This window comes from Loxodonta africana, chromosome 9, assembly GCF_030014295.1.
Source record: "Loxodonta africana isolate mLoxAfr1 chromosome 9, mLoxAfr1.hap2, whole genome shotgun sequence".
Lineage (NCBI taxonomy): Eukaryota > Metazoa > Chordata > Mammalia > Proboscidea > Elephantidae > Loxodonta > Loxodonta africana.
Window position 1 is genome coordinate 118,291,697 of NC_087350.1, and position 23,828 is coordinate 118,315,524.

Below are 23,828 nucleotides of genomic sequence, written 5' to 3' on the forward strand. Positions count from 1 at the left end.
GTAATGGATTAACACACTCAGATTTACCTGTCTCAGGCCTCTCCTGCTCTCCTGACAAGGTCAAGTCTACTACAGACATATGTATCCCCCTTTTTAACATCTGCTCCAATAGTAGTCTTATCTGTCTTCCTGTGCCTGTTGATGACTGTTTGTCTCCCTAAACTGTAAGCTCTGCACGGCTATGTGTTTGTATCTAAATGCCGGGCATACTTTACCCATTGCCATCGAGTAGATTCTGACTCATAATGACCCTACAGGACAGAACAGGGCTTCTACCAGATTGGGTTTCTGAGGCTGTAATCTTTACGGAAGCAGACTGCCCCATATTTCTCCCACAGAGGGGCTGGTGGGTTTGAACTGCTGCCCTTTTGGGTAGCGCTAAGCGCTTAACCGCTGTACCACCAGAGCCCCTTAAATACCTAGCATAGCAGATGCTCAGTAAATATCTTTGAGGAGATGCTAAATGCAGAGATCCAGCCAGTCTGTAGGAGCTAACTGGTAAGGGGAGGGCCCACCATCTCAGGGCAAAGCTAAATTTGCAGAATGGAAACGAGCTGGGGACAGCTACTTCTGCTAGTCTGCCACGGGGACATTAAATACGCTGATGGTGAATATTTGCACTCTGTTCATTTCCCCCACCACGGCCACCTGGGGTTCCTGGCTGCCATGGAGATATGGAAGTTGCTACCTACGTAATGCTGCTGGTCCATATTGCAGAGTAGTGAGACCCTGAGGGTACCACCTTCATGGGAGGCCAAGTCAAGTCAGTCAAGGATAGAACTGTTGCAACTTCAAGAGGTTGACTTTATCACCTACACAGGTCCCTCTTGGTGGCAGTAAACAGATCCCAAGGGACAGCTTCTACCCGCAGAGTGTCTCTGCAGTGCAGCCAGGCCGGCAGTGATATCAGCGCTGCAGAAATGGCCCATCAGCACATCCTGCCCACATCCAGCCCTGGCCCAGAAAATGGCACAGAGGCCAAATGGGAATTTTCCGAAGACTGAGTTAGCAAAGCATAAACGTAAGGCAACCAGAAAATTATGGCTAGGATTTTCATTTTAGCTAAAAAAATAAAAAAATAATTACAGGACACTAACTTAGAAACTTAACCACTCTGCTTATAAACATTTCTTTTTAAATAATGCAAGAAGGAGTATTTATGTAAAGGAGGAAATAGAATCCAGAAGGCACTAGTGGCAGCTGGGCAGGGAAAAGGCATTCAGGTTGGTGCAAGTGTAAAGCTATGTATTAGTTTTCTACGGCTGTTGTAACAAGTTACTGCAGGCATTTGAATTACTCAGTAAAGAGGAAAACAAATTAAACCAAGTAGAAAATCTAAAACATAAGGATAAATCCGGGAAGACAAGAAGGACAAGGAACTGGCTTCTTCAGCCTTTCGGTCTGCATCTTATACTGAGTGCCAGTGTCTCTGCAAGCAGGCCTGCCCCTTCTGCTTCCACTGAGAGCTTCTTAACCTGTGATCCCTGGCTGTCTCAGCGGTCCTAAAAAACCCATTGTTGTCGAGATGATTCTGACTCATAGCGACCCTACAGGACAGAGTAGAGCTGCCCAAGGAGCAGCTGGTGGATTTGAACTGCTGACCTTCTGGTTAGCAGCTGTAGCTCTTAACCACTTCACCACCAGGGTTCCTGGCTACCCTGAAATGATAGCAATCTTTCCTGCATGTGCATATATGCATTTTTGGGGGGGGGGGGAGAAGAGCCTGTAGTTTTCATCAGAGTCTGAAAGGGATAGGCTTGGTCAGATCAGGTTTTAGAACCACTGTTCAGTGCATGGAGCCCTGGTGGCACAGTGGTTAGGAGCTACAGTGAGCTATGGCTGTTACCCAAAAGGTTGGCAGTTCAAATCCACCAGCTACAACTTTGGCAGTTCCACTCTGTCTTACAAGGTCACTATGAATCAGATTCGACTTGGTGGAAATGGATTTGGTTTTTGGTTTGGTTCAGTGCATGCTGAGCCTGTATTCTGCCACCAGTTCCCCTCTTACAGCAAAAAGATGGGTCATCTAGGTTACCTGGCAAGGAGACATATTAGGAGAGAGGGCCTCTTCTCTCCTTCACCTTCATAGACAAAGAAACAAACAAAAAAAAAAAAACAGTAATTGTTGAATTGATTCCAACTCACGGCAATCCCATGTGTTTCAGAGTAAAATTGCACTCCATAGGGTTTTCGAGGCTGTGATCTTTCTGAGGTAGACTGCCAGGCCTTTCTTCCGAGGCACCTACAGGTGGGAAGGTACCTCTGGGTGGATTCAAACCACCAAACCACTCAGTTAGTAGCTGAGCACTTAATCTTTTGTACCACCCAGGAACTTCATACCTTCCCCCTTACTAGAGGCATTGGTCGCTCTAAAGGCAGCTGTATTTAATGAGTGATTAAAAAAAAAAAAGAGCCACAAAGCCCGTTTCTAAGCCGTTGATTTATGTCTGGACTCGGCAGGCTCCTTTGTGAGGCCCTACAACCTTCTGAGCCAGTGAATTACTCATTTGCAAGTGCGACATCAGCAGGTCGAGCGTCCAGAGTGAGCTGTTCACTAGCAGATGTGAGAAACACCAGCAAACAGTCCCCGGGCCCAGGAAACAACCTGGATTATTTCAGCATTAACGCATTTCCAGATCAGAACCATCCCCAAGACCCAAGAAATCACTGTCTTTTACAGTCAGCCTTCTCAAAGTCCTTCTCTGAAATCTTCTTTAATACTTCAGTTTTTTCACAATCTGACATACAGAGAACAAAAGTTTACCTTTCTGACTTTTGCTATGAATGTATAAAAGAGCTCAATGCTCTCACCACACTGGACTCTTTCTCTGGTTCTAAAAAAACTCCAAAAAGATAATGTCTGGTGAGGATGATATATGAAAAACAAACAAACGAACAAGAAACCACCTTAATACAAAAATCCTAACTGTCATGGATTGAATTATGTTCCCCCCAAAAATGTATCAACTTGGTTAGGCCATGATTCCCAGTATTGTGTGGTTGTCCTCTATTTTGTGATTGTAATTTTATGTTGAGAGGATTAGGGTGGGATTGTAACAGCACCCTTACTCAGGTCACCTCCCTCATCCAAGGTAAAGGGAGTTTCCCTTGGGTGTGGCCTGCACCACCTTTTCTCTCTCAGGAGATAAAAGGAAAGAGAAGCAAGCAGAGAGTGGGGGACCTCATACCACCAAGAAAGCAGCACCAGGAGCACAGCATATCCTTTGGACATGGGGTCCCTGTGCCAGAGAAGTTCCTCGACCAGGGGAAGATTGAGGACAAGGACCTTCTTCCAGAGCCAACAGAGAGAGAAAGCCTTCCCCTGCAGCTGATGCCCTGAATTTGGACTTGTAACCTACTAGGCTGTAAGAAAATTAATTTCGCTGTGTTAAAGCCATCCACTTTGGTATTTCTGTTACAGCAGCACTAGACGACTAATATCCTTTGGAGGAATTTTAGAGCATCAGGTCATCACCATATGAACCTACCAATCAATCCTGGCATCATTATAGATGACATCACACGTATGATGCATAGGAAGCACCTATGAAGTACTTTGGGAGCCCTGGTGGCACAGTGGGTAAGCGCTCAGCTACTAACCTAAAGGTCGGTGCTTTGGACCCACCAGTGGCTCTTAGGGAGAAAATGTGGCAGTCTGCTTCAGTAATGATTACAGCCTTGGAAACCCCGTGGGGCCAATTCTACTCTGCCCCGTAGGGTTGCTATGAATTGGAATCTACTCAGTGGCAATGGGTTTGGTTTCTGAAGTACTTTGGCTGAAAAAGTTGAAACTGAATCTAGTCAAGTCACTGGAGTTGTGCTGTCCAATATGGTAGCCACATGTGGCTATTTAAGTTAGATAAAATTAAAAGTTCAGTTCCTCACTCAAACTAATCACATTTAAAGTATTAAGGAGCCACACGTGGCTAGTGCCTATGGCATTGGGTAGTGCGGGTAGGTATTTCCATCACAAAGAAAGTTCTACTGGACAGTATCGCTCTATTACCTAGCTTCACTTAGTGGAAATACAGTGGGATAGAGGGATATGCTAATGATGCCACAAGGAAGCAAACAGACATATCTAGAATGTAGAAGTGCGTGCTGTAGATTAAAAGATCTAACAGTCAAATGGAAAATCTGGACTTTGTCCGGAATGCTGATTCGAACAAACCAACTTAAACATTTGAGGCTATTGGAGAAATCTGATTATCATTTGGGCATTGTATAATACCATGTGATTGATTTTTGACAGTAATGCCCTGTGATAATACAAAGCAAATATTGACATTGCTTAGAGTTTCATATTAAGGTATGTAGTGGTAAATGATATGAAGTCTGAGATTTTGCCTTCAAATACTCCAGCAAATCAGTAAAAGGGATAAAGCAAATACAGAAAAATCTTGATAACTGTTGAATCTGGGTGGTGGACATATGGGGGTCATTGTAATATTCTATACTTTTGTGTGTTTAAGAATATTCACAATAAACACATCTAAATTTTTAACATGTGAGAGCCAGAACTTGACAGGACTGCCTTGTTTTTCCAGGTCTTGAAAGTTTTCTGTCTTTGATAGCGTACAGTCTTACCACTTTACTATCACTTGTTTTAGTAGAAAATATTTGAGTTTTCCTTCTCTGACTGGAAACCAAAGTGGTGTAGTGGTTAAGAGCTACAGCTGCTAACAAAAAGGTCTGCAGTTCAAATCCACCAGCCGCTCCTTGGAAACTCTATGGGGCAGTTCTACTCCGTCCTATATGCTCACTATGAGTTGGAAGCAACTTGATGGCAATGAGTTTGGTCTCTTGGTTTTTAATCTTTTTAAAGACTGACAATATCCTATTCTAATACAGTGAAAACTTGTGAGAGCCAGAACTCAACAAGATTACATTTGTTTTTCCGGGTCCCACAAGTTTTTCACCTTTGACAGAGTGCGGTCTTAACCACTTTTCTATTGCTTGTTATCACCAGAAATATTTGAGTTTTCCTTCTCAGACAGGTTTTCGTCTACACAGGCTCTGGCTTTTGCAGGTTTTACTGTAATATACCATAATTTAAATTTCTATATTGATGGATAGGGTCCCTGGATGGCGAGAGAGGTTTGCGCTCCGCTACTAAACAAAAGGTTGATGGTTGGAATCGAACCGGCTGTGCCGCAGAAGACCTAGTGACCTACTTCCACGATGTTACCTACAGCCTTTAAAAACCCTATGGAGCGCATTGCCACTGGAGGACAATAGACTACACTGCCCACTGTTGTGGAACATGCTGGTGATCCGAGGATGATACTGGGCAACATTTTGTTCCGTTGTACACAAGGTCACCGTGAGTTGGAGTATACTGGAAGGAAAAAAAAAAAAAATCTATTACTGGGTAACCGGATTGTTACCGGTTTTTTTTCTTTTAATCACAAAAAGTGATTAAAAGTGCTGCAATAAACATCTTTGTAGATAAATCTTTGGCTATTGGTACAAAGAAAAAAAACCTATTGGATAGTTTCCTGGTAGTAAAGTTGCTGAATTAAAGGGTATAAGCATTTAAGCTTTTTATATAGTCAAATTACCCTTCCCGAAAGATGACGCAACTGACATGCTTGCTAACAGCATTTCCTCACACCTTGTCAGTGTTTGTTATTAACAAACCTAAAAAGTTTTGCAACCTGGTAGATGAAAAAATTGTGTCGCTCTGATTTGGGTCTCTTTAATTATGATTAGATCCCCAAGACCTGACTGTTAAACATGCACGTTTTGAAATCAGATACCCCGAACTAGATCCTAGTTCTTCTTAAACGTGAGGCGTCGGACAAGTTGGGTCTATTTCCCCTTCTCAAAAAGGGGATAATCAGGGCACAAATCTTTAAGGTTAAGCAAGGTAAGGAGAAACACAGGAGCCCCTCTCTAAGCGTTCGCTTTCAGCTGTACTCATCTTGACTTTTTCCACCCGTGCGCCCTCCAGGCCGTCCCTGGCGTACTGCTCCTCCCAGCCAAGTGTCGCAGAACTCTGTTTGTAAATAAGACAAGAGAAGAAAGTTGGCTCTGCCTTTCCAAATTTTCTCAACTCCCCGCTCCCGGCTCAGAACTACTGATTTATAATTCAATGTACAGGAACGAGCTGCAGTTTCTAAACAACATGCAAAGTGGACACTTGATCCCGCCCCGGCCTCCAGGACCCCGGCTTACAACGCAGAAACGCTATGTGACACTTTACTTCCCAAACGTTTCGCCCCCTCCGCACCAATGCGGGCAAGTGGGCAGCGCTAAAATGCCTCAGAGAACTAAGTTTTAAACAGGAGTTCCCGGCCACGCCCCGAGAGAAACTAATAATAACGATCAAGAAAATAAAATTTTTTCAAAGCTCTGGACCCAGCACCCCCACGGCCCCGCCCACCCCCGGAAGTGACGTACCAGGTGCGTCCGTCTCCTTCCGCCGTCCGCCGGTGGCGCGGGGGAGTCCGGCGCGGGGCGTGCGTCGGCGTCCGCGACCAGCGGAGGGATTGTGGGTAACGGCCTCTGGCTGCTGGGGCGGCGGGATCCGCTCGGCAGCTTCCACTCCCGCCGAGGCCGTTGGCAGTGGCGGTTGTGGGGCTGGAAGCGGCGGGACATGGAGCAGCCGTGGCCGCCGCCGGGGCTCTGGAGCCTCCCCCGCGCCCAGGGTGAGGCTGAGGAGGAGAGTGACTTGGACGTGTCCCCCGGGTCCCCCCGCTGCGCTCAGGTGCCGGGCGGCGGCGCCCAGGTGAGGGGGGCCGTGTTTTGTGGCGGGTGGGGTGGCATCGCCAGGTCCCCAGAACTCCCGTCTCCCCGGCCTTCTGCGTGCCCGCTCTGCGCCCCTACCTCACCCCCGGGCCAGGGTGCCTGATGCCGACCCCGCTCTAAAGAGTAGTGTCTTCTGCGGGGGAAGGGGGCGGCCCTGTCTCCCACCCTCCACGCCCACCTTTTCTTTCCCCTTGGCCGATTCCCCCCCTGGGAAGACGCTCCTCCTCCCCCCCTCCGACAGCACCCAGATTTGGGGCGGCTAACGCTGTATCCTTGACCCTTTGTCCTCTTGCGTTTGCCTTTACCCGAGCCCCTTATTCCGTTAAAGGCTCTGCTCGTGCCTAGTTGATAGTTCGGGACAAGGGATGATTGCAGTTGGAGGATGCACTGATCCTACTTCTCCGACTCGGACATCTGAGCAAATTCCGTAAGCCCGGCTTTAGATGCTGGCGTGCCTCTCTCCCAGTCGCGTGACCATTTCCCCCTAACGGTAATTGTTTTTAGTTATGTGTCGGGTCATTCCTGTCCAGTAAAAACACAGTCGCAAGCTTACCTTTTCAACAGACTGCCTCTCAGGTTCTGGATGCCGCTCGAGGTTTCCAGCCCAGGCCTCCCTCCTCTGAAATCTATCCAGACCTGATATATCTTTCAGGATTTTTCTGGGTTCTGTGTTAGGGAGTGTGTATTTGCTTACACTGGCTTGCCCTGGTTTGTCTCCTAACCTAAGTGTGTTCTGGAAGTGTTTCCTGGGATTACAGACTAAACCCTGATAATGTTCAGTGAAACAAGTTCTAGGTGTTCTCCTTTTTCCAGGCTTCTTGCAAAATGGAATCCCCAAGAGTTTAACTGAATTAGTGAGCAGTTTTTCTCTAGACTCGTTTTGCTAGATGTTAATGAATATGAGTGACTTAAATCGTTTGCCAGTAAGCGTAGGGTCATCCATTCAGTGCCCGGCTAACGGGTTAGTTGGCTTCACACAGAGAAAATGCTGCTTCATAATCACAGGCTGTCCAGCCAGCCGCTGGGCAAGCGCAGGACACTTTTCAGGAGGACAGAATGAGAGTTGATGGGTCAGTAGTCACTCCCTAATTATGGGTCGGGGTGTCATCTTCATACACAGACGGACAGCACAGAACGTGGTGCAGAGAGTGAGGAAGGAATGCCCCACAGCTGCTCGCCTCAATGTTGAAGGCAAAAAAAAAAAAAATTTTTTTTTTTTTTTTATGGAGAGGGGTGAAAAGGTCTGAAGAATTTCAGGGCATTGGGGATGAATCACAAAAGCACAAAAAGAAACCCTGATTTTACAAATACATGCATATTCTCTTTACTGGAGCACTTGGAATCATCGCATGTGTAGATGTGCATAGTAGACAGAGGAAAGGAGTTTTTGAAGTGTGTAGGCTTACCCCTTCGTTAACACTGATCTCCGAGCTCAGACTAGAAGCTACTGCGGACGCCTAGTCCGGTGTTTCTTCCCACCTACCGCGCTGCCTGTGAAGCGCTCTAAAACTTTCTTTGGCCACAACTGAATAGTAAGATTTGCAAAGTGATTACTAATTCTAAATTGGTTCGTGAATTTATAACAAACCTAATAAAAGGGCTTATTTTTCTCCCTAACTTTTTAGGCCTTAAGTTTTTGGGTTGAAATGTTTGGAAAAAATAAAATGTTTAATTCAAACTATATCAAAAAAAGCCAAACCCAGTGCCGTCGAGGTGATTGCGACTCACAGTGACCCTGTAGGGTGGCTATGAGTCGGAATCAACTTGACGGCACTGGGGTAATTCAAAGTATAAACATTGTATAATTTTTTTAAAAAACATCTTTTGTTAATGTAAAGGCAGGTTGGAATTCAGAGATCCTGTTTGAGGGTTTTTGATGTAAAGGTACGTTAATAGACCTTAATAATGGTAACAGTCCATTAAAATATAATTTTGTCTAATGTACCTCTAAAACGTTAGTACGTTCGTGGATTAAAATAGGACCTGATGTTTTATTTACTCATCTAAATACATGTTGGATAGTTTGCCCAAATGCCTAAGCATTATCTGGGCAACCTAGGGAGAAGAATTTTTAAACATGAATCGTTTTTAAAATTTGGAAATAAGGTTTCTGTGTTGATTTGCTAAATTAATATTTGCTCTGACATAATCTCAAAATGCAGGATAATTTCATTTATTTATGTTACTTTTCAGTATATCTTTGTCTCTGCTTACAAAATAAATTTTATAGCTTCATTTTTTCCATTTTTTGGTTTCTTCTGAAGCATAGTTAGTATACAGTTATTTTTGATCCTATTTTTAAGATAGCAAAAAATGAAAGTATTTTACTTGGTTAGTCAGGGGCATGGCAGTGTGGCACCCAGGCCCCAGACCTGTTGTCATCAGGTGCCATCAGGTCGGTTCTGACTCACGGCGACCCTGCGTAACAGGATGAAACACTGCCTGGTCCTGCGCCATCCGCACAGTCATTGCTACGTTTGAGCCCATTGTTGCAACCACTGTGACAATCCATTTCCTTGAGGGTCTTCCTCTTTACCAAGCGTGATGTTCTTCTCCAGGGACTGGTCCAGACCTGCTGAGGGGGTAAGTGAAGCATACGAATAGCATCAATGCCCGCCTTTGCCCTAGCAGGAATCTCCCTTTGCCTGGAGACTCGGCCGGAAGGAAGGGCTCTGCACCGCCTGCGCCTCCACATCCTGTATCACCACTGAGTCTGCGCCAAGAAGCGGAGATGCATTTATTCATCTAATGTTTATTGAGTTCCCGTTCTTCAAGAAGCTAATAGTTTAGTAAATATATACGTACAATAGTACGTGAAAAACAGCATGTTAGAAGCACACATAATCTGGATGAGGAGAGAAGGGATAAGAGAGTATTTAGGGGAGTAAAGCCAGAGTCAGGAAAGATGACCACACTGGGAGTTATCCAGGAGACCGGGGCTGGGGTGGATTGTGAAGCTAAGGGAGGGCGAGGAGGAAAGAGTAAGCAGAATTAGAAGAGTAAACGAAATTGAGTCTGAGAGGTAACAGAAGTGAGATCTCGAAGGACCATGCCATGCCACAGAGTTTGGACTTTATCCAAGACTCCAAGAATGAGTAGAATGGTCAGATTTGTGTTTGGGGAAAGCTCACCCCAGTCCAGCGGAGTGGAGAATGAATGGCTTGGGAGGGCTGAAGGCAGGCAAGCCTTATTATAACTCACATGTGAAGTTGTAAGGGCTTGAACTAAGGCAATGGCCATAGTGAAGCAAGTAAGTGAACAGATCAGAGGGAAATTATGCTGAATAGGTAGTTTGAAATTGATCTGCATTTGGGTAAGAAATCGGAAAGAATGTGGCTTCAGCGTTTGTTTTAGAGAGTTAGGAATGTAAGGAATTAAGCACCTGACAGAGTCCCTTACGACGTGTAGGTCAGTAAGAATTAAACTGAATAACTATGGCTTTCCAGTGGAGCAGAATCACCAGGGTGGGCCAGTTGGCATCTTTTTTGTTTGTTTTTAAATAACTTTGCCCATGTTTATTAGGATTAAGTTAAAGGATCTGTGTCTGATAGTTACGAATAGAAATTTTCAACAAAAACTTCTTAAATCGTTGAGGACTGTGATAATACAGAAAGAAAATAGAAACCAAGAAATTATTCTAAATAAAAGGTTGTTTGCAGTGAAGACCTTGTAGAACAGAACTTTAAAGGTCCGCTTTTCATCATGTTGAGTGGTGAGCTGTTGAACTAGATACAAGCTTTTACTTCTGTTATCCTGCTCTTCGAGGAGGATTATGAAGACTTTAAATCAGATGTTTGCTGATCACCAACTACATGCAAGACATTGTGCTAGTTGCCAGGCTTTTTGTTGTTGTTGTTAGCTGTAGGGGGAGGGATACAGATGAACAAAGAAGCTTAGAGTCTAGTTGATGAAACAAAACCTATAGTGTAAAAGTATGACTGCATACGCAGAAGGCAGGGTACACTTTGTTCCAAAAACATTGTACAGAAATCCTTTGAATAAGAGAAAATTGAGCCCTGCTGCACAAACATACCCTTTGCCTCCTTCCTGTCTTACAAGGAGAGTTTTGTTTTTTATCCAGATATATAGCCATGGCATTGAACTGGCTTGCCAAAAGCAGAAGGAGTTTGTGAAGAATACTCTGGCGTGCAAATGGAATCTCGCTGAAGCGCAGCAGAAGCTCGGTAGCCTGGCGCTGCATAACTCTGAGTCCTTGGATCAGGAGCACGCCAAAGCACAGACAGCAGCGTCAGAGCTGAGGCAGCGGGAAGAAGAGTGGCGACAGAAGGAAGAGGCTCTCGTGCAAAGAGAGGGACTGTGCCTGTGGAACATGGATGCCGTTAGCAGGGATGTTTTTAATAAGGTACGACCTTTCATCGGACCAAAATGAAGGGAGAAAAAACGTTGGAACTGTTTGTACAAATGAGTTGTGCATATTTAGCAGAGTCACAGAATTCTGTAGGCAGTATTTGCTTTCGATAGAGGTTTATGAGAAGTGCTTGTTTTACTGAAACCAGTCTCTCTAATAGTGTCTAATGTGCCTAGTATTTAATCCGATACGTGATTACAGCATAACACGCTGGAATCAGATTGCCTCAAGTCTCAGCTTTGTCACACACTGACTTTGTGACCTTGGGCAAGTCACTTAACATCTCTAAGCCTCAGTTTCCTCAACTGTATGTATAAGGTACCTGATATCAGAAGTAGTTATAGATACCTGATGTCAGAGGGTGGGCGTGAAGATGAAATGGGCTCATATTTTAAAAGCGCAGAGTGCCGGGCCCCGTGGTAAGGCTTTGGTGTTAGGAGCACTCTCTGATGTTGCCGTGCTATCAGCTTATTATCAGTCTCCTAACACTGATGGATAGCTTTCTGGATTTAATTATTAAATAAAGTCTTTTAACAGTATATATTCAGTAAACCTTAGGTAGTAATCTGGGTTTACTGATAAAAGCATTATAACCGAAAGGACTTAGAAATAATTTAGTCCCTTTTGTCTTTTAGTAAAATGAAATAGTACAGTACTTGTGCCTGGGACTTGGTAGCTTATTAAGAGTGGTGTTGTGTTCCTCACTGAAGTCTGAAGAAGAAATGGGTTTAAATTGCTGGAAGAGTTCCGAATAGCAGTGTCCTTCAGACTACAGGCCTCGACCCCACGTGGGTGTGAAACAGCTCAGTGCATTCCAAGTGGCTTTTTAAAAAGAGTAGAGTAGAAGAGAGCGGAGTGCGTTCCATTTACCAAAGGTCACTACGATGTTGTGGAACGTGTACTTGAGGGAAGTGTGTACGTGTTAGGACCCAATGTGAAATCTCTCTTAACCTAAAACGTAGTCGGAAGTTTGGAAACTCCTCTCCCCGAGCTGCAGACTCTGGGTGCTTTTACTGGGCCTGTCCCCAGTATTTGTCGGTGCACCTGTACTGCCAAACAAATGTACACGTTATAAACAGTCGCACCAGGTCGGCGTTCACGAGGGAGAGGTGAAAGTCTAAACGGGAGTTACGTTTTCCCTCGTACCTTGTGGGGTCACTTTGTGTGCCCTTTACTTTACTGACTGCTGCTTTAGGGTTTCTTTTGTTCCGTCACCTTATTTTATAAATGAAGAACCTGAAAAGGAAGTAAAATGACTTGATACGGTAGGGGCGGATTAAACATGAGGAAGGAATTCCTGGCTGTGGGGTTGAGAGACTAAGATAAGGTGAAGAGACATTACATCTCCTCCTAGTGCTGCCTTTAAGAATGAGCATGACGTCCATTGTTCTAGAGATAGTAGAGGAAAAGCGGCCTGGTTGGACCTGTAAAACCCCCTGCTGCTCAGAGTACTCAGGGCTTTATACCTGTCTTTTCCATGGAAAAACTAGGGTTTCTGGAGATTAATTTAAAAATGCATGAAAAGGAGGAAAAACAGCAAAGCCTGATTATTTCGTGAACTAATGCTTTAATATGGAACAAAATGATATAATTGTATATTGAGCAATACAATAACCTGTATTTGTCCTTGTTTTGGAAAAACATGTATAATTAAGTCTAAGAATATGCTGATGGGCACAGTTATTTTAGGGTTCAGTTTTCTTCCACTGTGTCAACGTGGCCGAAGGAAATAATTCACAGAAGCTAAAAGCTTTTAGCTTCACAGCAGAAGTGGATTTCATGTACTGCCCATTATTACTGCTCTCTGAGCCAGAAACAGGGATGACATTAACACATCTACGCAGAGAATAGGGGCAGGCTTTCAAACGTCATGACGCATTGCGAGCCTGTCATATGGTAGGAAATTTGGATCTTTTTTTTTTTTTTAGAAAACTTACAACATACACAAAGTAAACAGAAGAGCCTAATGAATCCCATGTTCTATATCAACGTCTGTCACCCTTGTGCCATTTTTGTCTCAGCTGTACCTTCCCCTGTCCCCACTCCTGCTTGCTTGTTAGTCGTTGTTTTAGTTTTTAGGTAAGATTTTCATGCTTTGATAGGCACAAATCGTAGGTGTATAATTTTGGCAAACAGATAACTCATGTAGCCCATACTCCTATAAGATATGTAATATGGAGCATTTTAAAAAGATGTATTGAAATCTTCAGTCTACAACCAATTGGGGCAGTGAAAGCAGTCATTTCCTACTAATTTGTAAAGTAGTATTTTTTTATTTGTACGAAGGTTGACTGTCAAGCTTTAGGGCTAGCCTGCTCATTCTTGGCTAAGTTCACACTCACCTTTTCCTTAGCGGTCATTATTCTCTAGACTTCTCAGCCTGTGGCAGTGCTTGTTTCTGTTCTCCTGGCAGAGAGGGCCTTCTTAGTGGCCTCGCCCTAGACCTGCTCGGGTTTGGAACAGCTGTCAGTAATGCACGTAGGTGGGTGTACATCAGTCCCATCCTGACCAGTGCTTCCTTCTTTATGTAACTGAAAAAAATTATAACACTATGACATGCTTACTGTAAAAATACACAGACACATGAAGTAGAAATTGAAGGATTCCCTTCCCCTCTGATTCCATTTCCCAAAGATAACCACTGTTAACAGTGAGCCGTGTCTTTGCAGGCTTCTTCCATGGCCATACTAATTTATATTTATGTAGTCTTCCTCCCCCACTACAGGACCCTTCTTTATCTGAATAATGTTTCTTCATTTGATAAAGTTTACTTACCTTTAACACAGTGGTCGTGAAACAAGTATTTTCATTATGTCTCTGCTTTTAATTTTTTCTTTAACCGTACATTCAAAGATAGCCTATGTTTATACCACAAATTAGTTAGGACTGTCTTTATGTTCCAGTCATTTGCTCAGAATCATAGGTTGGTTTTGTCTGGGAGCTTGAGCATTGAGAGGACTGGTCTCTATCTGTGCTTTCCAGCTCGATAGCCCCTAGCTACAGGTGCTGTTGGACCCCTGAAATGTGGCCAGTCCGAGTTGAGCTGTGCTGGAAGTTGTAAAATACACACCTGATTTTGAAGATACAGTAACAAAAAAAAGTAAAATATATCAGTAATAATTTTTTTGTATTGTCTACATGTTGAAATTATAATTGTTGTATATTGGGTTAAATAAAATGTTATTAAAATTAATTTCATCTATTTTTACTTTTTAACGTGGCTAATAGAAAATTTTAAATTGCTTTTGTGGCTCCGATTATATTTCTATTGGACAGTACTAGTCTAGATAGCAGAATATAAAGGAAAAAATGCTTTTATTTTGAAACATATAGACTTTTGAGTGCTTCCTGATTACCAACTGGTAGAGGGCTGGTTTGCAGTTTTCCTTTTTGGCAGCGATGTTCTCAGGGTACAAGTGTGGTCACAGAATGTGCTGAGAAACTGTCCTGCCGGTTTTTCTGGCTGGATAAAAACTTAACCTCGGTGTCCCATGACTTATTTAACTGAAAACAAGCAGTTTATTAATAGAAATTTATAATTGACTTAAGAAACGAAGTGTTTTGCTTCTCCTAAGAAAGGTTTGTTAAAATACAGCAAAGGTCTGTGTTTGGTTTAAGTCTCACCAGAGAATTTGTAGTAAATACACCTTATCCTCTCTGTGCTTTGAACTTCTGCAATCATTTCCAGCAAGAACTCTAAAGATGAGACTAGAATTGCATGCGTTTATAAAAAATGAATAATGCAAACGTGAGTTATGCATAGAAAAGAACTTTGTGTAAGTACGTTTGATAGGGAAATTCCATTTAACACAAAGGTGAATTCAGTTGTTTTTCTGTATGATTCCTAAGGTAATTCTATAATTTTTCACGCAGATGTAATTTTAAACAAAACTAACTAAACCTCAGTACAAAACATTTTTGTGAAAAGCGTAACAGGTCATTTAATAATGTACTGTCTGTGTAATACTGTGTTATCTTTTTATAACGTTCATAGGAGGGATTGCTGGGCATTTAGTATTTGAGGAAGAAGATTCAATTCGAATATAAAATTTGATTTTAATTTGTAAATTTTTTTTAGAGTTTTATTAATCAAGATAAAAGAAAAGAAACAGAAGATGAAGATAAATCAAAATCATTTATGCAGAAATATGAACAAAAAATCAGACATTTTGGTAAGTCTTGAGTTCCTCTTGCTATGTTTGATATCATACGCATATGTACAAAAAATGGACTTATAAAACAGGAACCAAAAGGAAGATCATTGACAAACTTCTAGATATGTAGCTACTTCTGGCACGGTTGTACAGGTCTTGCTGTAGACTTTTTTCTGGTCCTAAATAAAAGAGATTGACTGAGCAAACCAAAGTGTGGAGAGAATCAATTTCCAGCTAATCTTGTCTTTTTTTTTTTCTCCCTCTGCTTCTTTGGTAGTTGTGAGGTTAGCATTTAGTTTTTGCAGTTCTAGATATAATGCTGTCATAATTCAGGCAGACCCTTGAACTGCTATTCAGATAATACAGTCATGGAAATGTGTACAAAGAACTGAAGAAATAATTTTCTCTTTTGGAGATGAGGGTTGGGACGGGTTTGATGTAAGTGAAAGCTTCCCAGAGGAGGTCTCGTCTGAGCTAGATTTTAGCGTTTGCCAGGTAGACAAGGTAGGCAGGGCCAACAGCATCTCCAGAGGCATGGAGTCACGGAACAGCATGGTGTGTTCTGAGAACCACGAGCAGTCTGATCTTGGCTGGCGTAAAAATGCTCTTGAGAGGTGTTAGAAATGGAGGGTCAGAATTTATTGTTTTTATCCCAAGTAATGGTTTTAGTAAGCTTGGTTTTTATTTGCAGTGTGTTAATGAGCTTTTTAAATATTAGCATTTTAAAATGTTTTTCACCCAAAGTGTTTAGAATTTCAATCATATTGAGACATTGGATGTTACTTTAGATTTTTTTCCCTCCCTCTTACATGCAGTTCATTTCTTCATAAAATATTTATCATTCTCAAACTTTTTATTAAGATAAAAAGCCTGTGTATTCTATTTTAATTCAAGAAAAGTAGCTTAAAAAATGAACATAGTTTCTTTTCATATATATTATCATTGTGGTACTATTTATAATAGAAAAAAAAGGATAAATAGTCCTCCCTGGGATAAATATAAGGAGCCCTGGTGGAGCAGTGAAGCACTTGGCTGCTAACCAAAAGGTATACAGTTTGAACCCACCAGCCACCCCACAGGAGAAAGGTGTGGCAGTCTGCTTCTGTTAAGATTTACAGCCTTGGAAACCCTATGGGGCAGTTCCACTCTGTCCTGTAGGGTCACTGTAAGTTGGAATTGACTTGATGGCAGTGTGTTTGGATAGACATTAAGATTTTAAACCAGCAGAGCCCAGAATCATAAGGATGAAAAGCGAACATTTTGCAAGTGAGTCATTAGTTGTGGTAACGTGAGGTGCCATGGCCACCTACACGTCTTGCTTCCTGGGCCCGTGTGTCCTGCTGAGGAAGAAGTACCGTGTGTCGGCTGCTGACTCAGACCACGTTGCTGCATCTGCTAAAACAGCATCCGTCAAGGTGGTGTCACCCAAGGCGTTTACCAGGCCAGCTGCTTTGGAGCCATGGGGAGCCTAGTCGGTCTGAAACGGTTCTGTCACTTTTGCTGGAAAATGAGTGCCTGGGTCAGAATCGGTTTCGTGTGGGAAAATATCCCAGCCTCACAAGGTGCTGTTATCCACCTGGTACTATAACCGAGTCCTCAGTAAACCACTTACTGCTGCTTCTGGGGAGTGATGTTTATGATAACACCAGTGAATTCCATGAGCTCATTGTCTCATTTATTTTGCTGTAAAATGAGTCCCTCGGTTAAAAAAATGTGAATACGATGGATAATGCATTTAATAAGGCCACAGATGGTGTTACAGGCAGAAACATGGCAAGGAGGGAAGGCGTTTCCAGGTCTTGAATGGGTTTGTTCTAGTGAAGAATCGCTGCTCCCTCCAAGATCAAATGGGTCCAAGGTCAACAACCTACTACTTGATGGCTGGCCGGTCTCTCCACTGTACAGGGACATATTGAGGTTTCGGCCTTGGTTCCTGCTACTGGCGTGCAGAGGTGATTCACAGACAGCTGCTTCGCCATTGCATGCTGTAGACCCCATCTCATCCTGTAACGCTAACCAGTGCCTTGCTTTCTGCAAACCCATCCAGACACGGTAACGCTCCCACGGTGATACTGTGCCTCGCTCTCAGTAGAAATACACATTGAATTTCACTTTGGAGGAGATATCCTACTTGCCGCAGCCATTGAATCCCCCAATATGTTAGTAAGGTAGTAAGCTCTCCAAATTTTCATGTGTTTTTATTTCCCACTCTCTGGGATGTGTGTATTTCACGAGGGTATCTGGGGTACCTGCTACCTCCTGCTCGCCAAGTTCCGTCAGTGTGGGGTAAACCAACTTGCAGCCATGTGGAGTGATGAGATAATCAAAGTCCTGTTGGTTAAATGATGGCACAGAGTGGACACGGACCTAAGGCAAGACCGTGAAGGTTTAATCCTGTCCATCCTAGGTGGAAGCACACTTTTCTGGTGTTGTATGCTTATTGTGGAAAAGGAAAAAAACACTTGCCAGGATGACGATCACCTTGATACGCTACTTACTTCCCAGGCTTCTGGAACAGCAGCTTTAATTACAGTTGCCACCTTGAGACTTTATCCAAGCTTGGATTGCATTCCGAACTCTTGGAAAACATGGGCCTGTTGCATGGGGGCCCGTGTAGGGATGTCAGGGTCTCACACCAGTACTTCTCTGTAGTCTCGTGTATTTGTATCTTCCAGAGTTGTTCCTGACTTGCCCTTATGCTATTTGTTGACTGTCTTTCTTGTGTTGCTTTTAGCCTTATAATTAAATGGAATCTACCATCTAGTGGTAAACGGTATAACCGTATCATGTAAAGTATTATGAAACATTGAAACCTCGCTTTTCTGCCCTAGATTTCTACGTAACTTATTAACTTTTGTTAATTCATGTTTCATACATGTCAACTTTTAATTTAGAAACAAAGCCTTTTTTTTCTCTTAAGTTCTGCAAAACCATTTTATTCGCAGTTATATGCATCTTTGACATCACCGTCCTCATCATCAGGCTGCTTGTTGGGCTCTCAGAATTTTATCAAAAGCTGTAACCATTTCATTTGTCCTGAAGGTGAATAATTAGTCTCTTTAGTCACTTCATGGATAGCAAAATTATTTTTTAAGAAGTATATGCTATAAAATACTGTTGATAGAATGTGAAGTGAAAGATAAAAATTATACGATTCTAATTTTGTTTCTTTAAAAAGTTAAAAAAGAAGCATGGAAGGAAATACATCAAAATGTTGACAATAATTATCTTTTATAATTGGAGGTGATTTTATTTTCTGGGTTTTTCAAATTCTTCACAATGTATGTACTTTATAACCTGAAAAAGAAATATTTTTAAAGGGTAATCCTAAGAATTCAAGGAGGGATTATCATTAGAAAATCCATTCATGTAATTCACGTTAACACAGGACTATATATAGGGTTACTGTGAGTCGGAATCGACTCAACAGCAATGGGTTTGGTTTTTTTTTTTTTTTTTTTTGGTTATAGTATATCCAGGGAACCCTGGTGACGCAGTGGCTAAGTGCTCAGCTGCTAACTGAAATGTTGGTAGTTTGACCCTACCACCACTCCATGGGAGAAAGATGTGGCAGTCTGCTTCCGTAAAGATTTACAGCCTTGGAAACCTTACGGGGTAGCTCTACTCTGTCCTACAGGTTCTCTGTGAGTCGGAATCAACTCCACGGCAGCGGGTTTGGTTGGGTAGTACAGCCACAGGACTTAGCGACCAGTTCGATGTGGGAAGACTGGAAGTGTCAAAGGAGTTTCTAGGATTCCCGATTGGATGACATGGAGCCCAGGAAGCATTGGAGGATGGCAGGGAGAGAAGCATGGGTTTGGTTTTGAATGAGTTTGGTTTGTTTTCAATTATATAGGTAGAAATAGCTGTCCATGGTAGGTGATTAAAAATATAAGCCATCTGGGGCTCAGGAAATACAGAAAAAAGGGCGTGTATCTTTCCACAAGAAATTCACAACCTAGTTGGAAGATTTTTAGGAAATAGAAAAATTAAAATGAATGGTATAAAGTGTTAACACGTATCATGTTAAAAGTACAGGAGGGCAGTCTTGAGGACATGCCTTTGGGGACCATTTTAGGAATAAGGTAGGATGTTGAAAGTTGATAGATTGGGATTTAGATGTTCACTGGGGATAAATACATAGGGAAAAGCATATAACTGTTAAAATATTTTAATTTATCAAAGTGAGGTTTTTCAAGCATTGGGGGAAATTGGCTAGTTTAAGTGGATTATTCTTAACCAAAGGATTAGTTTAATATTTGTTGAATGAATGAGTGAGTGAATTGTTCGCTTTTGTGTTCATAATACCTAACATTAATCCGATGTTCACGCTGTGTCAGGCCCTCTCCTGAGGGCTGTTTTGTGTTAACTCACTCAGTCCTCACGAAAGTCCTGTGGGTGAGATACTCTTTTTAGCCCTGGTTTACAGTTAAGGCAGTGGCGGCACAGAGATGTCAAGGGATTTGCCCAGGGTCCCAAAGTCCCAAAGTTGTGAGGCCAGTGTTTGAACCAGGCAGTTTCCTCTCAGAGTCTGTTGTCGTTGCCGTCGTGCTAGGTTGTCGTACTCTCCATTTATTCCCACGGTTGTAAATTCCATGATAACAGCAGTAGTTTCAAGTATGTTCTGTTCCACTGAACCCATTGCCTGTCATCTTTTGTTTATAAAATTCCATACTCTTCCGACAAAGGTCTCTCTGGGCTACCTGTAACCTAACTTCTCAATTTTATCATAATTCAGTTTGCATTTTTGAAATAAAGTGATGGTGAGTATTTCTCAGATAAAGAAAAGCTGTGGTTAAGCACATGTGTTAATTTTGTCTGAAGTACTAAATAGGTAGTTTAACAACTTTTACATTTAATAACACCCTTCCTCACGGCCCCTACAAGTGTCACTAACCCTTTCATGTTGTCCTTCCTGCAAAAGAAACCAAAATGAATAGGATTTTGGTGCCTCAGTGAGTCAAGATGCCGCCATGGAGAAGTAAACAGCAGAAGCGATGCTCTGTGGATGGTAGAGAGAGTTGAAAATACTGACCTCTTCTGGACTATAAGAAAGCTGAGGCAAAACTGCTTCACAGGATTTATTTATGGCCTCAGGTATAAGAAATAAGCAAGCGTGTGCCTTCTTTAGGTCTGCCCCAGAAGTCATTAATTAGGCCGTCTTTAACTGTAGCACGTAGCGCTGGGTTTTGGGGTTTTTAACTGTACTTTGAGGAGTAGTTTTTAATATCTTCCATAACCATTCTGTTACTCAGAATTTAAAATGACTTAATTATCATATCCAGAGTATAGAGTATAATAACTTTAAAAGCATGTAAAACTCTTTATGAGAAAATGTTAAAATCCTTTATTGCCTTTTTTAAGTGGGGAAAAATCATTTATTTTCAGCTACTTGCCACGTGTTGCTGAATGTGTGTTTTTCAGTACAACATTTATCCTCAGTTTTGTTCTCACTTGTGTGCTGGTACAGGACTTTAATACATTATTTCGTTTCGTGTCTAGAGAAAAGGTTTACTGCCAAACTGTTGAGATACCGTTATAAAATTTCCCTGACGATTCAGTAACGTCCAGACTTCCTTGGATGAGTCTGAAGCATTTTAAAGCTGACATTGTTACACTGAACTTACTCAAGTGTAGAGCTCACTGGACAGAGTTAAAAGTTCAGCACTTCACTGGTTACATGTTTGCTTGGGCGGTATTGACTTTTTAGTCAGACTTCTTTTTGATTTGGATGGAGATGAAGGTGCACCTTGTATTTGGATTAGTATGCCATCTTGAAACAAAATGGCAGGCATTTTCAAATATGCTTCACAAATTTTTTAAAGATTTCAAATTTAACAGTTATAGATGTGATAACCCTAAACAAAGTTTACAGTTTGTTATATTGTTAGTATTTGTTGTGTTTACTGTATATATACACAGAGATTATGACTAGATAGTTAAAGTGCAGTTATGATCATAAAGCTGACTGGTTCCCACCCTGCCGATATTTTACCATATTAGTCGTATTTTCTAATGAATTAGAGATAATGTTGTTTTCCTGAATCTTTAATTAAGTCTAAGTTTGCTGTATGTTGCTTCTTGTAGTCTTGTTTTCTTTCTCATCTTTTAAAACAGAAAATCATTTATTTTCTGAGTAAATAATACTGAGTTTCTTGAATTCACCTATACTCTCGTTAGGCTAGGATGACCAGTTGTCATGGCTTGCCTGGATTGAGGGTATTCTTCAGATGCAGGACTTTGGGCTTCACCCAACAAACGGGGAGGTTTTGATCACTCTACTGTGTATTGACTTCAAAGAAGATAGTATTAAAATAGCATTTCTTTCCTTGCAGGAAGAAATAAAATATTTGATGTTCATTGTTCCTTTTTTTTTCTTTTTTTAGGTATGTTGAGCCGATGGGATGATAGTCAGAGGTTCTTGTCTGACCATCCCTACCTTGTATGTGAAGAAACTGCCCAGTACCTTATTTTATGGTGTTTTCATCTAGAAGCTGAACAGGTATTGTGTGAACCTTTAATGGAATTCTGATTTCGCACTTTGTTGGTTTTTGTTTTTTTAACTTTAAATGAAGGCAGTGGGCATTATTAGATGGGTTTACGATGCTTTGTCTTCAGATCTGCTTGAGTGTGGTGTGGACTTGAGGGTTTTTTTAGTTGCATCAGTTAGCAAATGGATGCTTTTTCTAGCTGGTCCCTCCTGTGCACCACCCCCCCATCTCTCTTGTTCTTATTATATCCGACTTGTTTCTTTTTTAACTAATGAGAAAGTCATATTTTAAAAATCCGAGCAGTAATCACAATATTAAATCAAGCCAATAGCACGCTCTGCCTTTAGTTATTCTAGTCCATATACAACTAGCAACTTTTTGCTGATGAAAACTAAGATACGCTCTGTAATGTATCTATTAGTATTTTACTTAAGGAGCCCTGGTGGCGTAGTGGTTAAGAGCTCAGCTGCTAACCAAAAGGTCGGCAGTTCAAATCTACCAGGCACTCCTCAGAAACTCTGTGGGGCAGTTCCACTCTGTCCTATAGGGTCGCTGAGTCAGAATCGACTCGACGGCAACGGGCTTGATTTTTTTGTTTGTATGTTTTGACTTAAGATAAAACTAAAGGGAGTAAAATAGAAAGTACGCTAAAAATACAAGATTTGAATCAGTAAGCCAGTCAATTATATTTCAAGAGGTATTTCTTGTCATTTCAATCTCTTTGCTTTCAGAAAGGGGCTTTGATGGAACAAATAGCACACCAGGCTGTTGTCATGCAGTTTATTATGGAAATGGCCAAAAACCGTAACGTGGATCCAAGAGGGTGTTTTCGTTTATTTTTCCAGAAAGCCAAAGTAAGTAGCTCTATGTGTTGTTGAATGGGAATGTTGGCCTCAGTGAAGGCCTCTTAGTCCATGCCCATCAAAGGCAGCCATTCAACCAGCTGCCAAGACTTCTTTTTGTAGGTTTTATCGTGAAAAGAAAAATTAGATTGCAGATTCCATGTTAACTTATATTTAAGGGAGGTATAAAGAGGCTGTAGTGTAGCATATATGTGAGAAATATATGAGAAATGGAGACCTGTTCACATGAGTGTATGTATTCAGGAAACTTGGGGTCTTCAGTCACTATAATCATTCAGGAAATATCGAGTGTCTTCTAATGCAGACCACAGCTGTTTGAGATGCTGAGGACACAGTGTTGAACAAAACAAAAAGTATCCTCCATGTGTAGAACTCACTGTTTCATGGGAAGAGAGGCTTTTGTAATGAAAAATAGGAAGCAACCTAAAAATTAAAAGAATGATTTAAAAAGCTGTGACACGAAGGATATTATACAGCCATTAAAATGATAATTATGAAGAGGTGTTAATGACCCAAGAAAATGCTTATGCTCTAAGGTCAGATGAAAAGAGATGGTGCGCATTTATAGATACGGGGTGATGTCAGCCAAGGTAAAAATAGATATGCTTAGGAAAAAGAGTAGATGCCATTTTCACACTCACTAGACTAGTGATAATTTAAAAGCTACACAATTCTCGGTCACCGTTGGTGGCAGTATGAGTTGGGACAACTATTTTGGAAAATTACAAGCACATATACTAACACCCAGAAATTTCCTAGGTATACATTCTAAAGAGTAGGTTCTCAAAGACCCTTTCAGGAGGCCCTCTGTCAAAACTAATTTCGTAATACTAAGATGTCATTTGCCTTTTCACCCTCATTCTCTTAAGAGTATACAGTTGAGATTGGTGCTGAAGCAGATGTTAGAATCGTGCCATCAGCTATTAAGCCAGACATTAAAGAGATGGGGAAAGCGGAAAACAGGGCCACTCGTCTCGGTGATTTTACCTCTGCTTTGGCAATGGGGTTTTTTTTTTTTTTTTTTTTTGGAAAATGTAGCTGTTTTTAATACAGATGTTATTCATGGTATCATATCATGATTTTGTTAATGTCATTTCCTAGTAAGATTTTTAAAGCTTCCTCAGTTTTAGTTTCTAGCACAGTAGATGTTGACACCTATAACCCACACAAACAAGAGCTCTTTGGGGTTTTCAATAGTTCT

At 41.8% G+C, this 23,828-nt stretch overlaps 1 protein-coding gene and 1 long non-coding RNA gene across 6 annotated transcripts in view; both read left to right on the forward strand.

Annotated features, from left to right (window-relative positions):
• Positions 1–6,465: 6,465 nt before the first annotated feature.
• CDC37L1 (cell division cycle 37 like 1, HSP90 cochaperone) overlaps positions 6,466–23,828 on the forward strand; it is a 32,430-nt gene continuing 15,067 nt past the window's right edge. Inside the window, exons 1-5 of one of the 5 annotated variants that reach the window (XM_064290588.1) lie at positions 6,466–6,730; positions 10,832–11,113; positions 15,198–15,291; positions 21,660–21,775; positions 22,496–22,618. In XM_064290588.1, coding sequence (XP_064146658.1) covers positions 6,599–6,730; positions 10,832–11,113; positions 15,198–15,291; positions 21,660–21,775; positions 22,496–22,618 — 747 coding nt within the window. In that variant the 5' untranslated portion in view covers positions 6,466–6,598. Of the gene's footprint in view, positions 6,731–7,238; positions 11,114–15,197; positions 15,292–21,659; positions 21,776–22,495; positions 22,619–23,828 lie in introns of those variants that run through there. The other 4 variants (XM_064290589.1, XM_064290591.1, XM_064290590.1 and 1 more) reach the window with 4 other exon arrangements.
• LOC135232324 (uncharacterized) lies at positions 6,737–9,218 on the forward strand. The gene is made up of 2 exons (XR_010322876.1): positions 6,737–7,240; positions 9,180–9,218. It is a non-coding gene; the product is annotated as an uncharacterized LOC135232324 (long non-coding RNA).